This window comes from Mus pahari, chromosome 12, assembly GCF_900095145.1.
Source record: "Mus pahari chromosome 12, PAHARI_EIJ_v1.1, whole genome shotgun sequence".
NCBI classification, from domain to species: Eukaryota; Metazoa; Chordata; class Mammalia; order Rodentia; family Muridae; genus Mus; species Mus pahari.
The window spans coordinates 76,064,079-76,079,359 of NC_034601.1; the positions used below are offsets into that span (position 1 = coordinate 76,064,079).

Consider the following 15,281-nt stretch of genomic DNA (forward strand, 5'->3'; position numbering starts at 1 on the left):
GGAACTTTTGGGATAGCATTTGAAATATAAATAAAGAAAATATCTAATTAAAAAAAAAAAGTCGGGACTATGGTAGTTCTGCCACACTCTAGCCTGTAAGCAGTACAAACTGGACTCAGTGGGAAATAAAAACGGAAGGCACAAAGCTGGAAGGGGTTAAAAGATAATGGATGTGAGAGGAACTAATGGAAGAGGGGAAACAAAGATGACCAAAGTGTATTGTATGCATGAAACCAATAAAATAGGAGATTATTCTACCCCATTCCATGCCCTTTTTATACTACAGTGATGAACACTGCAGTATGAGAGGTGGATGCGTGTGACCAGTGGAACAGAACTGAAAGTGCAAAAGCAGCCCCACCCAGCCCATTTTCCTACAACCATGTCCGCACCCTGACTTTGACATTTGTTTCCTAAGACATCAGCACTGAAGGACGCAGCCACAGGTGCATGCCACCTATTACTTCCTATACCTGCAATTACCAAAGTCCAATGTTTACAAAAGAGAGAAAGAAAAAGCTTGAGCAAGTAGTGGGGGCAAAGTGGGAAGAGAGTGACACAGGAGGCCCAGGGCATCCCGGGGCCTCACTGCCCGACAGTGCACCCGGGGGCCTCACTCACTAACAGGTGAGTGCGCCATCGCTTTTTTTCTGCCAGGCTTCTTTGGAATTAAAAATACCATCTCAATTCGACTGAATTCTTCCAACAACTTTTTCTTCCTTGAATGAACCTTTACTCCTAAACAAGTGTGTTGCAAATCATAAAGGCATGAAGGAAAATGAAAATGAATATTCTTCAAGGTTTTATAAAATCAAGTCTAGACTCAACACATCCCCAACCTAAAAGGCTTGGAGCTTCGGGCTACTTACTCTCAAGTGCGTAGGTAAAGACAGGCCCTGAAATCTGCGAATGAGGTTCGGCTGGCTGGGGTCTAGATTGTGGACAGCTGACACTTCATACTGGAAACAAATACTTGTTCTCGGAATAAGAGGGCCTTCACTTACATCAATGAAGTCACCGATTCTGGTTTGGTATAGAAAAATAAGCAAAGAAAACCTTCATATCAAATCACAGTAGTTTGAAAATAAATCTACTTCTGCTTACTGCTATATCTCAATCCAAAACTAATCGGACTCAATCCATCTGTCACAAGCCCTGATCTACAATGTCAAGAGGATAAACTGGAAATTATAAGACAAATCTTTTTCTTAATTAGGATTCATACAAATATAAAAGGATTTTCAGAGTCATGGAACACATCATGTTATCAGCACATGCAACTTGTCTTAGACTAATAACCTATAACCTTACAGTAACCCACAGTAGCCAAGTCTGTAATTCAGTATGCAGAACACAATGAACACAGAAATGAAGGAGTGTTTCAGGAAGATACACCGTTGACTCTGGAGCTGGGGAATGCCCTCAGAGCTATAGGAGCTGGGGAATGCCCTCAGAGCTACAGGAGCTGGGGGATGCCCTCGGAGCTATAGGACCTGGGGGATGCCCTCGGAGCTATAGGAGCGCTTGCTGTGCATGCACAGACTCCCTCGGGACCCACATAAGCCAAGCATAGCTACACATGCCTGTGACCGCAGTCAGGGGACTGAGAGAGATGAATCCTGGACCTCATTGGCTAGCCAGTGTAGCTGAAGCCACAAGCTTCCTGTTCAGTGAGAGCCATGTCTCAAGGGGTAAGGCAGAGGCCAAGAGAAGCCACTCACTATCCCCTGGCCTCTGAACGCACCCTGGGGATGTGCACCCATGAGCTCTGCTCTCTCCTTCCCTTCCCTCCTCCCCTCCTCTCTCCTGGACATTGCTCTCCATGGGAAAACATCAACATAAGCAGTGGATTTTCTTCATCCTTGCAACAGAGTCCACTCCAATTTAACTTATATAAAACACAAATAACAAATTAGCATTCACAGTCCTACTCACAAAACTCTCATGTCCAATTCCTATCTTAATGGTTTGACCAATCTGAAAATCAACTCTCAAAAATTACTAGTTTAACATTTTCAAATCTTCAGCTGAATAAAAATAAATCATAAAATCACATGTGGTAGCATATGCCTGTAATCCCAGCACTCGGAGGCTGAAGCAGGAGGTTCACATATTTGGACCCAGTTTACAGAGACACCGTCTCAAGGAAACAAAACAGAAAGGTAGAAAACACATAAAAAGAAAGCCAGAAAGTACAGCTGATCCTCGAGACTACGGAAAACTCCTAGCTGCCACCACTTCCAACACGGACAGTCCTCGGGCACCTCCTGTGTCAACACACTTGGCTAGGACGAGGTTAGGCTTACTGAAGCAGACACCCTTACCTGTGTAACTTGACTATTCTCTCGGGATTCTGAGATGCCTTCTCCTCTATGAAGTCCACTTTGTACCTGAAAAGCAGCACACACAAGAGTGAGACTCTAAATATTTGGACAACAACCTCTAAAGATGCCTCCTCCATTTCCAGCGTCCTCCTCATTTCCCTCGCCCCAGGCTCCAATCCCACAGTTCAAGGACCTCTGATCCGCCCCTTAGCTCGTCTTCCTTCTCACAGCACTGTCCACTGGCCTCAGTGACAGGACCACGGCCTGATAACCCAGCTCTTTAGCCACCTCCATTTCCCTTCCCTTTAGGGAAGTCTATCCTACACCATCATTTTTACTTAGCCATATGCCTTGAAGTAGCTTTCCTGGCTTACAAGTGTTAGCTTCCACTGATGCAGTTAGGTTCCCCACACCTCTGCCTCTAATCCAGGTCTCTCTTCTGTGCTAGAGACCCAAAACTTCCTGACATTCACCAGGGTATTTGATGTGGCTGACTATGTGTCAACTTGAACAAGCTAGAGTCATCAGACCAGACAGAGCCTCAGATGAGGAAATACCTCTAGGAGACCCAGCTGTAATATACTTTCTCAGTTAGTGACTGATGGAGGAGGGCTCAGGCTATTGTTCGTGGTGCCATCCCTGGGCTAGTATCCTGAGTTCTATAAGAAGGTAGGCTGAGTGGCGGATTTCTGAGTTCGAGGCCAGCCTGGTCTACAGAGTGAGTTCCAGGACAGCCAGGTCTACACAGAGAAACCCTGTCTCGAAAAAAAAAAAAAAAACAAAAACAGAAGGTAGGCTGAGCAAGCTATGGGTAGCAAGCCAGTATGCAGCACCCCTCCACGGCCTCTGCATCAGCTCCTGCCTGACTTCTTCCTATCCTGACTTCTTCCAGTGATGAACTATGATCTGGAAGTGTAAGCTGAATAAACCCATCCCACCCCAACTTGTTTTTTGGTCATGATGTTTTTGTAGCAGCAGTAGAAAACCCTAAGACAGTATTCCATTAACACCTTAAACCCCCAGTCATCAAACGAACAAAAAGTTTCCCTCTTTTCAAATTTAAACATGTTTTTCATGCATTTCCTATCTTAATACCATAACACAACCGTTCGTGTGTCTAAGTGAAAAACCAAAGAGATGTCCTTGATTCTTTTAACACCATATCCTGTATTAACTGCATCACCAAGTCCTACCAATTCTACCAATCCTACCAGCCTGAAGTCTCTCAAGGTGCAGGGGGAGGGGTAGGGGAAGGGGTGGGGAAGGGACAAGGGGAGGGGTGGGGGCAGCGGAAGGGGAAAGGGGAAGGCAGGAGCAGTGGGAAGCACTGGTTTACACCTGCCATCCTCCTTCTGTCAGACACCTGTGCACAGAGAGATGCCAATTCTTTGACTATGTATGTGTCTTTCCTAACGCTCCTTTGTGAAATGTTCTAGTCTGCAAGCCACTGATGGTGCCTTCAGTCCTCGCAGAAGCAGGAGGCTCAGTCACTAAATGGCCTTCCACAGTCCAACACTCTAGTCTTCCTACACTTTCCAAACCTCTCCTCCTTCCCCCTGTCACACACTGAACTAGAATATGCTAAAAAGGCTTCCCAGTCAATCCTTCGGAAAACACTGTCATCTAACCTTTGTTTCTGCAACTGAGCTAACTGTATCTTTCACATCACCATTAATTAATGTTTCTGCAAGATACTACAAGGTATACTGCTTTGCAAGATGCCAAGCTAGATAATAAATCGAGGAGCTTCTTAAACTAGCTCATTTTAAGGGTAAGAAATGTGAGAAGCCAAGCAGGATGTGAAGAGCTGACAAATCCCTCAAATGCTATTTCAGAGAAGAGTAGGAACTGACTGCATCGGCACTGCCCAAACCCCTTGCATTTTCAATCTCAGCCTTGGCCTTGGAGTGAAAGAACGAGGAGGAAAGGCTGCCCAGTACACAAATACACAGGTTATCACTTCAGAGTGGAAGGAACGGGGGAAACATATTATCTGGATAAAAAGGGAAGGGTCAGCCTAAAAACCTGAAAACTAAAACATAATGAGAAAGTTATTGAGGGCGCAGGGACCATTTTTCTCAGAAGTCAACAATGAGATGAATAAATGGCAATACAGAAAGAGCAACGTATTGCAGAAAACCAAATCTTAGGGGAAAAAAAAAGATGCCTTATATAAATCAAATATAAAAATTCCTGGTGAGCATGGACATACAAGAGGGCCACAACCTCAGGAATTTCAAATACTAAGACAGGAAAATGAGAAGTTCAAAGTCTACCTGCAGAGCTCAGTCTCAAAATCAAAAGTAAAAATCGGGCTGGAACCACAGCCCAGTGGGAGTGCTTACCTAGTGTGCACAGGTCCCCAGATTCAACCCACTACCGGAAGAGTATATATACAAAAGAATAAGATAACAACATTTCTTAGCATCTAGTGAGATGCTAAGATCATTAGATGCTCTCCTTGGAGGTCAGGCTTGTCTGAAAGGCAGTCGGCGCTTACTTGTTATGTTGTCTGAAAGGCAGTCAGCGCTTACTTGTTATGATGAAATATTTCCAATGCCACTTTTGCATCAGCTTCCAGAGTTTCAAAGGGAAGGTCCCTATATATTAAAGTATGGGCAGCTTTTGTTAAAGAATGCAGGTTCTCCTAAAAAAAGAAAGAACTAACTTAGCAACCATTCACTCAAAAGCATTTCACCAAATGTCGGAAGACAAACCACACACTTAGTGCCTCGGATCTAAGTTTAAAAGAGGGAAAAAAGGAAAAACTAATATTTTAGGATATTTTTCATTCATAGTGTTTCAGTATGTACACCACACACACTTGTTCAATTCCGGAAACTAAAAATTGTATAAGGTACTATACTGGTTAGTAAAAACTGTTAAAAGATAGACCTGCAGGGAATTTTTAACATTTTACCCAAAACATAAAAATAAATACTGACTAAAATTATAACGAAACAAGTAGAAACACTAACAAGCAAGGAGACCTACAAACATGCACTGCGCACACATGACTAAAACCTAATCTAATAGCAGCAAGAGAAAGATAGCGCCGCTCCACTCCTCGGTTTCACTGGTCATGTGACACGGGATATGTGATCCCATGGGGAACCCCGAGCTTGGGAACTGGAGAAACCTGCTTCTTGTTGTGGTGTGGCTCCGCCCTAGCACCACCTTTAACCCAAGCGCCTTCTGTAAACAAGAGCTAAGTAAAGTCAACACGAGGTCAAGAGGTGGAGCGAGCAAACAGTGGAGAGGGACTAAACATAGGAGAAGGCAGGGAAGAAAAAGGAGGGTCACTGAGGTGAAGCATATCGAAGACAGCATGGCGAAGGAGCGCTTTCCTCTTCAGAGGTGTGGGTGGAGTGGGAAGGTCTGCGAGCTGCTGCTCTGAGCGAACATCATCTGGCTCCTGAGTCTTCATTTGGCAAATCAAACACTTGAAATTTTGTTTTTAAAACAACAGTGATGTAGTGTCAGCAAATCCCAGACCACTCAGGATCACCATTATTTATGGAACAGAATATACATCATTAGTTGAGGTTTTGATATGTATGTCATTGCTATTTGGGTCAGTTTTTCATATCTAATCTCCTACGTTAAAAAAAAAAAAAAAAAAAAGGTTATTGATTTTATTTGTATGCCTGTGTGTGCAACTGCCTACAGAAGCCAGAAGAGGGTGTCAGATCTATTGTAACTAAAGTTACAGGCAGGCAGCTATGAGTGCCTGATGTAGGTGCTAGGAATACAACCCAGGCCCTCTGTAAGAACAGCATATGCTCTTTTAATTACTGAGCCATTTCTCCGGCCACATCTTCCTCTTGATATGACCCTTGCAAATAAAGAACTCTAACTGTATGCAAAATACTAAAATAGTTTAAGGTGGTACTCGAGGACTCCAAGTGTGTGTGTATGTGTGTATATATGTATGTGTGTATAGTGTTGTATAGTATAGTAAGGGTAAAAGTATGTATACCTGCTAAGGTGGCGGGTACATGATGGAGCCAGAAGAGAACATCAGGTATCAGGTGTCCTGCACTCTCACTCACTACCATACTCCCACGAAACAGTGTTGGCCACAGGACCTGAAGCTCATCGGGCGTTCAGCAAACCCTCAGCAATCCCGCCCCCATCTCTGCTCTAATACTCCCAACAGTGCAAGGGGTTACAATTAAGTAGTCACATGTGGCTTTTTACATGGACACTAGAGATTTGAACTCAGAACCTCTTGCTTGCACAGCATCTTAGTTAGGATTTTTATCACTGTGATAAAACACCATGACCACAAGCAACTGGAGGAGGAAAAGATGTAATTCTCTCATACATTCACATCACAAAGGAGGTCTGGGCAGGAACTCAAAGCAGGAACTGATGCAGAGGCAATGGAGTAGTACTGCTTAGTGGCTTGCTCCCACGGCTTGCTCAGCCTGCCTTCTAGCATCCAAGATCATCAGCCCAGGTTCCACTGACATGGAGTGGGCCCTCCCACATCAATCACTAATTATGGAAGTTCTATACAGACTTGTCCATAGGCCAATCCGGTGGGGACATTTTCTCAATTGAAGTTCATTTTTCCCCTATGATTCTAGCTTCCATCAAGTTGACAAAAACCAGACAGCACACACAGAAAGTGTTCTTACTGAGTCATCTTCTATGTTTTATATTCTGAATGTCCTAAACACTAAGAATGGCACTTCAAAAATCAGGATGGTGGCACATACCTTTAATCCCAGCACTCAGGAGGCAGAGGTGCAGAGGCACAGAGGCGCAGAGGCGCAGAGGCAGAAGCAGAAGCAGAAGCAGGAGGCAGGCAGAGCTCTAGGACCTTGATGTTAATGTGTTGTACATAGTTAATTCCAGGACAGCCAGGGCCATACTATAAAACCCTGTCTCAAGCAAAAAAAACAAAACAGACAGACAAAAAACTCAAAAAATAAACATACAGAAAAGGAAAAGCCAAGCAAGAACAAACTACATCATCTGTCTTCACTATTGTGAATGTCCTAATACAATCATATATATCACAAATACACTGAAAACTCACCAATAGACAGACTGATAGAGGAGGATGAACGGGAGGTGGTAGATTGATGACTGACAGACAGACAGATAGTAGCTAGGTGAATCCTCTTCCAGAGAGACTATAAGTGTCACAGATGTGCAGCAGCATCAGCACTGTTAACAGGAGCACTGTGGCAGAGAGTACACACTCAGAGAGCAATGTTCCAGAGAGCACACTTACTTTTGTTGGTATCCACTCGTCCAGTCTCTTATCCAAAGTGACATCGTAGCAGAAGGCCCCGGCAATCACTGTAAATCCAACAGCAGGCAGGTCAGCAGCTGGCCCACCTTCCCACTGCCTCACCCTCCCACAAATCCAATTTAGACACAGTCTTAAAAATGAAAACGAAAAACAAAACAAAACACTAGCACAGTGTAATTCCATGACACCTGTATTTAAGAATAACTAATTTTATTTTAATTACTGACTTATCAGATTACTCACATTTCCTCCTGACAGAGTGTTTTTATTATCTATACTATATGTATAGTCTTATACTAACTAAATTCAGAAATTAACTCTGTAGCTAATCAAACACAAGTACCAAAACATTGACAGACGTTAAAAGTGTAAGCACTGATGTATACATTACCAGGGACGTCGGGTGCTCTGACCAGGCTAACCACATAGTCATCTTTGAATGCCCTTTCGATTACACAGCCCAGCATCATGGCACAAGAACGCCAATACGCCTGAAGGGAGAAACACACACAGCGCAGCACACTATGATGCTCCAAAGTCTCCACAGCATTAAAGCTTAAACCAGCTTAAACCAGTGCTTCGCTTAGCGCGTGCTCTTCTAGCTCCTGCCCTTTCTCCCACTGCACCCATGCCACAATGCAATCAAAACCCACGTTACCACTTCATAAGCAGCAACCTTAGTCAAGCTGTGGAAGCTCTCGTTAACATTTATTCACGGGCATATAGGAAGAAAAGTGCCTGCTCTTTGGAGTTTGAGATGAAATGACCACCTATAAATCACTTAGTACCTCATGCATAATAAATACTCAGTGTTACCCCTGCTAATGCTTCTGTCATCATCTTCCTTGTCATTTCACCTTTTTTTAATATTGTATGTGTATTTAAGTGTTCCTGCATGAGGGTATCTGAGGAGGCCAGAGGCCCCGCAAACTGGAATTACTACAGGTGGGGGTTAACTACCACATGGGTGCTGAGAAATGAACCCAGGCCCTCTGCAAGAGCAGCAAGTGCTCCCAACCACTGAGCTGTCTCTCCAGCTGCTAAATATGTCATTTCAACAGATATTTATTAACATCTGAAGTCAAGAACCAGATCCAAGAAGGAATTATCTCTACATTTACAGAAGCAGGAATCCTGTGCATCCAACAACAATATAAAATACTGTATCTAGAGACACTGGCCACGGGATGCTAGAGCCTGAAGAATTTTGTCAAGCAGAAACCTAGTAGGTTCCACAGAGCAGACGGCTTCAACTAAACCACAGACAGAACCATAAGATAAAACTAAGATTTTAAAGGGGAACAAGTGATCTGCATTGACGCATCAGCAAAGCAGGGAGGATAATAAAGTGTAAATCACCAGGTTCCAGCAAGGAAGAGGGAAAAAAGGTCCTGTAGGTGGTAATACTAAAGCAGCAGGCTGGAGGCCCATCGTGTGGACACCAGAAAGCTATGGCAGCTTCACCACAAAGGCAGGTTCTTCAGAAATAAAAGATATATACACCCCATAATGTCACTAATAAAACTTAATACAACTATAAAAGGTGGTATTTTAAGCAGTAAAAATCAGGAGGTTAAGGGTGGGACAGACTCAAAAAAGTTACCAAAATCATCCACTGAAGACAGTGATTTCAGAACAAATTCAAGTTATGTCTGTAGGAGTGGGACTTCCAATGATTTAGAGGGTTATCCAAAGTTATGAGCACAAATGACATGCAGTCAATCCAAAACACAGACAAGTTGGTCCCACTAGGATTTTGAACTACAAAAACACCTAGTAAAACCTGGTAAACTACCACATGTGCGTTTGTCTGTACTTTTATTAGACTCCACTGAACATAGGTTGATTTAGAAGAAGAAAAACCCAGAGGAGACAGGAAAATACCTTATTCACTTCTCTTGGGTCAGGGTCTTTGAAAGTAAGAAATCTGATCTCACAAGACTTGGTCAGAGGCTTATACATGTCCCACGGTTGTCCGTCCACAAGAGCCAGGATGGACTTACTGCAGTACCACTCACTCAGATCTAGGGATGGAAAATTGATTTATGATAGAAATGTTAAAAAAAAATCCACAATGAAAGGTTACATGCTTAAATGCTACATTATGAAACAGAGCAATGGAAGCAAAATTCTGGGGATTACTTTTGCAGAAATATTATACACACACACACACACACACACACACACACACATATATATATATATATATATATATATATATATATATATGTCATATATATATATATATATGATTTTTTTAAAAAAATCTACATGGAAAGGCATTTTTAACAAAATTACCAAAACCTTTAACAATATTTATTAAAGCTAAGTCTAGTCTGAATTTAATCTACCAATTAACAAAATAATCTTCAAAGAGCTATAAGTAAATATTTAAAGAGAAGCAACATGAATCCATGGATTGATGCACACACTATTTAAAAGAAAAGGAAAATATATCTGTCTGAGTCTGGGCTTCTATTACTGCCATGAAACTCCATTACCAAAAGGTCAGTTGAGGAGGGAAAGGTTTATTCAGCTTACACTTCCAGAATCACAGTCCATCACTGGAGAAAGGCAAGCAGAGCTGGATCCCAGGGGCAGGAGCTGATGCAGAGGCCACGGAGAGGGGCTGCGTACTGGCTTGCTTCCCCTGGCTTGCTCAGCCTGCCTTCTTATAGAACCCAAGACCACCAGCCCAGGATGACACCACCCACCATGGACTGAGTCCTCCCCCACCAATCATTGAGAAAAGTGCCTTACAGCTGGATCTCACTGAGACAGTTGAGGCTCCTTTCTCTCTGATGACACTAGCTTGTGTCGAGATGACACACAAAATCCACCAAGTACAATATCTGTACAAACACACACACACACACACACACACACACACACACACACATAAATCTGCTTAAATTATCCTAGAGTCTTGTTCCAAAACCACCTTTCTTCCACTATCTCATGACACAGACATTTCAAACTAAATAATATAGTTACCACTGTAAAATTATAAATGTGAATTCACTATAAACCATTCACCTCTAATCTGTTCCATTATCTAAGAAAATTCTAACCCTGAATATTTTACACATACTCACAAAAATTATCAAACTGAGTCTAACATATCAATTAGCACATAAGTTCTGTAACAAAGGTCTTAGAGATCATGATGGGGGGGGGGGGTGGCTCAGAAACTTCATCTCTGCATATGGTGTGCACAGAGTTCCATTGGGGCCTTATGCTTGTCTTACTCTCATCTATAATCTCCTACTGTTTACCACACAGCATGTGCTATGAAATACAGGAAAATCAAATGAGTCATTATCACCAGTGCTTGTGTAAATGCCAGAATGGATGGAGACTGAGTGCACATTGCAGCCTTATCTAGAACCAATGCTGTCAATTACCCAAATGGTATTATTGCCGAGTCTTTTAAAAAGCTAAACAACAGCCAGCCATGACTATCTACTATTCGGGAGACATTTCAATCTAAACATCCCATCTACGGAAGCCTATGCAAACCATTTCCGCCCCTTCACATCTAAGGCTCTCTCTAGCAACAGAAACGAACAATTAACGTCAGTATTCACTATACTTACATTTCCGTTCATACATTGCGTACCTATACTAAATAAAACCACAACATGGGACAAGTAGGAAGGAGATGAGACATATACTCAGGGAAAAAAAAAAAACAAAACTAAAAAGATAAAGGTAGAATAAACGAAAACTCAAGAAAAACAAAACAAAACAAAACAAAACAAAACAAAAAACAACCGTCAAAATACTTTAATGACACCTGCTAGATAAATGCTCCCAGACCATGCAAATTACATAGTCATATTCAGGTAAACTTGAGAGACGACCTGTACAGCAGAAAAATGCTGCGATACCCACAGTACCCACAAAGCAAAGCGGACAGTGGGTGGCAATGTGGCTGCTAAGAAATTCTATAGCTTTGCCAAGTAATGACAGCATATTGCCCTCTGCAGTGCTCTGCACAGCTCCTGTAAAATGGTCCATACTGTTCGGCTACTTACGCATGGCACAGCTGTAAGGGGTAGAGATGTTTTTATTCATCACAAAGACAGTGCCGGGATCGGTTTTCCCAACATGCTTAACTTCGATCTTCTCCGTTCGGAGAGTTAACGATAACTGCCTACTTTTCTCCTTATTAAACAGATCGTTGCGCATTTCTGTCAGCTCCGTGGGTGACAGCTCGGCAGCTGGCGACGTCGCTATAAATCCTATTAAGAAATGAAAGTAAGTAGTTTGCTCTGGGCCTGTAACAAGTACTGAAAGCGGTAGAACGTAAGTCAAAAATTCGACTGAGGGCAAACTTGGACCATTTTATAATGTTAATGATTTAGGATCCAACAACGACCGATTTCTTCAGTGGCGTCCCCAAACCAGACGCGGTGGGAAGGAGAGCAAAGTTGTAGTTGGAAAGGGTCTGGAGGGGAGAAGAACGCTCCAGGAAAGCGGAAATCCCATGCACAAACGATCAATATCGAGCATGAGGAATGCTGAACTTTTCTTCCAGACCCGAAAGCAAGGGACTTGGCTAGGCAAGCGCAAGGACTCAGTCCCTAGGCGATGGGGACATGTTTGCAGGAGACTGGGGCTCCTTCCCAAAACCCCCACCAGAGTCGCCCAAGGCCGCATCCCTTCTCTTCCCCCCGACTCCTGCACCCCAGATTGTCTTCCCACACCGGGAACACAAAAACTCACTCCAGCGAGCCCCGCCGCCCGCGCCGGGCCTCCGAATCACCAGCCTTCCCACCGCGGTAGCCATGGCTTCCCGAAGTAGCCAAGGGAGCTAAGTGTCTCGGTCCCTCTCTTCCCTCTTCCCCCGGAAACGTGGAACCCGCGGCTGAGGTTCCGTAGGAGGACCGGGCTCGGGACCGGATGCTAGGAGCGCGCTGCGCCACGCGGGGGCGCATGCGCGCGTCTCCGAGGATGGCTCACCCTCGGCCGCGCTGCGATGCTTGTTCTTGGCTCGGGGACGACCGGCTGCCCTGAGGAGTCGCAGAAGTAGAGGAGTCACACATGCGCCTTTGTCTCACGAGGGTTCCAGATTCCTGGCAGAAAAAATTAGAGGAGGACTCTTTGCGTTGCTTGACAGTTTGGCCAGCCACGCCGGCTGCCACTCTAGAGGGTGGAGATAAAAGAGGTTTGCAAAAGTGAGTTTCAGGTCGGCTGCAGTGGGGCTGAACCCGGTTCACCGTTTAATCGGCCACGTTCCTGGGCTCTCGGAAACACGTCGTGTTGATTTTTGGAAAGAACGTACTAGAACTCTTTTTCCGAATGATCTAGGCACGTCTGCACGGAGTAACCGGGAATCTTGTGTCTCGTCCCTGGATGTATCCCAGAAGCGCAAACCGTGCTTGGCAGCTCAGCAAATATTTGGTATGACTGTTCGTAAAAAGACACTGCTACATCTAACGCCTTTGTGGTGCCAGCATGTTCCCGTTGGAGCAGCATTCTTTACTTCTGCAAAGCTGAACCAATATAGTTTTGTAAATTTAGTCAGGAATTTTCACATGATCCCTACTTTTAACTTGTGGTGGAGCACACCGCCACCAGGCGGAAGGGTCAGCTGGGACACAAATGCTATGCTTTTTGCCACACAAATGTGCTGTCTCCTTGGCCTAAATAATACATATTTACAATTACTTGGGAAAGTGTTAAGACCTTTCCTCATCTTTAAGGTAAGAAATGTAAGTATATATTTGGATTCAACCATTCAATACGGTACTGGGCTATCTCTCATGTAAAATCCTCGGCCGACAATAGTGACGGATGCCTGCAATCCCTCCTCAAGAAGGCTTAGGTAGGAGCTGGAGAAGCCTTGGCTACTTAGCACACCTTTTCCTAACAATAAAAATCCTAAGTCAACTCTGGAAAAATGCGCGCGCGTATGTGCGTGCATGTGTGTTTCTTCCTTAAACGTTCTATGGTTCCCCTGAAAGCTTTCAGTTTCACAGCTTTTAGAGACTGTGTCCAGTTCACCCCACCCAGAAAGACTACAGTAGTTCATGGCCACATTTGAAACAAGCCTCTGAACGTTAGCTTGAGAAAAATTAATCCTAAGCACATCGGCACACAGCTGGTTGGAGTGTCTACTATCACAGAAAGTAATTTTGCTGGAAGGATGCCACAGGTGATAGTGACCAGCAAGTACTGAATATATGCTAATTATAAAACTGTTTATTAACCCACACAACTGCCTTGAATGTCATTTGCCAAGCAACGTTTGGAGAGTTGGAGAGACCTACCCAAGATAGACATTTGACCAAGAATTCCTTCAAAGTATGTATAATTTTTTTTCCTGCATGCCTGTCTATGCACCAGTTGCTTGCCTGGTGCTAGAGAAGGTCAGAAGAGGGCATCAGATCCCTTGGAACTGGAATTACAGATGATTTCGACCTGCAAGAACAACTGAACAACAACTCCTCCTCCCCCTCCTCCTCCTCCCCTTCCTCCTCCTCTTCCCCTCTCTTCCTCCTCCCCTTCCCCTACTCCTTCCCCTTCCCCTTCCCCTTCCCCTTCTCCTTCTCCTTCTCCTTCTTCTTCTCCCCCTCCTCTTCCCCCTCCCCTTCCTCCTCCTCTTCCTCCTCCTCTTAGAGACAGGAGTAAAGACCAAACCTTGAACTCAGAATCTGCCTGCCTCTGCCTGCTGAGTGCTAAGTCTAAAGACATGTACTACCACACCCATCAAGGAGGCTCTTGTTGCCCAAATTCATGACAGTTTCTCCCCCACCTTTTTTTTTTTAATTTAGCACTCAGAGTATTAGGATTCATTGCAGTACTTTTGTGTCACTAAACATTTCCAATTGTTCCCCTCCCTTCCTTGCTAGACTCCCTGAGTCCTTTCCCCCAGGTAACCTACTCTTTGCTAACACTGATTGAATTGGTGTGTGTTAGTGGGAACACACTGAGGGACAGACACAAAGGCAGAGTAAAATATAAAAAACTTTTAGTAACAACAGGAATTACGATAAGGAATTTAGACATATATACTAGTCCTTTCCCCACGGAGACATGGTGTGCAATGGTTGCAGATGGTAGCCTCCTTGGTAGTGTATGGAGCCTGTTGCCTATATGGGTTGCCCTGAAGGACCCTGGAGACAATTTTCTGGCAGCTATTCAAGTCTCTGATCTCAATGCTGTCCCGTTCTAGGCTCTAGACAGGTATTTGTGGTGCCTTTGGGTAATCCTAGTGGTCCTGATTCACATTGGCCAGGTTGCTCATTATGTCATTCTGCACCAAGCTGCAGAATAAGGAACATCGAACCTCATGATTGAAACGCAAGTTCCCTGGCCATCACAAGATCCACATCCCAAAGGAGGGGGGCCTCACCAAGTTGAACGCAGATGAATTTGAGGTAATGGTTGATGAGAAGCTGTTCATTCCTAATGGCCGTGGTGTCAAATATACATATGGTTTCCTGAACAAGCGGGGGGCCCCCGCATTCCTGGGGACCTCCACTGTGCTCTCTTGTATCCTACCAAATCATGTCCAATAATAAATCTTGCATCCAGTCTGTGAAAAAAGACTGATGTATATATACCAAGTCCATAGTAATGTTCAAAATTAAAATGGCAGTAGGGAATCAAGGGAAAGATTTCTTTACCAAGAAAAAAAAAACTAGACAATGAGTGGGAAAGAATCCCCATTCTGCAGCTATCAG

General features: G+C 43.9%; 1 protein-coding gene and 1 non-coding gene across 2 annotated transcripts in view; one reads left to right on the forward strand and one right to left on the reverse strand.

The window, feature by feature from the left end:
* Window positions 1-12,432, reverse strand: part of Mrpl39 (mitochondrial ribosomal protein L39) — a 17,220-nt gene extending 4,788 nt beyond the window's left edge. The window contains exons 1-8 of the mRNA XM_021209644.2: window positions 12,319-12,432; window positions 11,628-11,834; window positions 9,475-9,614; window positions 7,982-8,081; window positions 7,570-7,637; window positions 4,859-4,971; window positions 2,325-2,390; window positions 870-1,023 (exon numbers count right to left, since the gene is read on the reverse strand). Coding sequence (XP_021065303.1) covers window positions 870-1,023; window positions 2,325-2,390; window positions 4,859-4,971; window positions 7,570-7,637; window positions 7,982-8,081; window positions 9,475-9,614; window positions 11,628-11,834; window positions 12,319-12,382 — 912 coding nt within the window. The 5' untranslated portion in view covers window positions 12,383-12,432. The remainder of the gene's footprint in view (window positions 1-869; window positions 1,024-2,324; window positions 2,391-4,858; window positions 4,972-7,569; window positions 7,638-7,981; window positions 8,082-9,474; window positions 9,615-11,627; window positions 11,835-12,318) is intronic.
* Window positions 12,433-14,590: 2,158 nt separating this feature from the next.
* On the forward strand, window positions 14,591-14,723 carry LOC115065108. Its single transcript, XR_003844911.1, has one exon. It is a non-coding gene; the product is annotated as a small nucleolar RNA SNORA70 (small nucleolar RNA).
* Window positions 14,724-15,281: the final 558 nt, after the last annotated feature.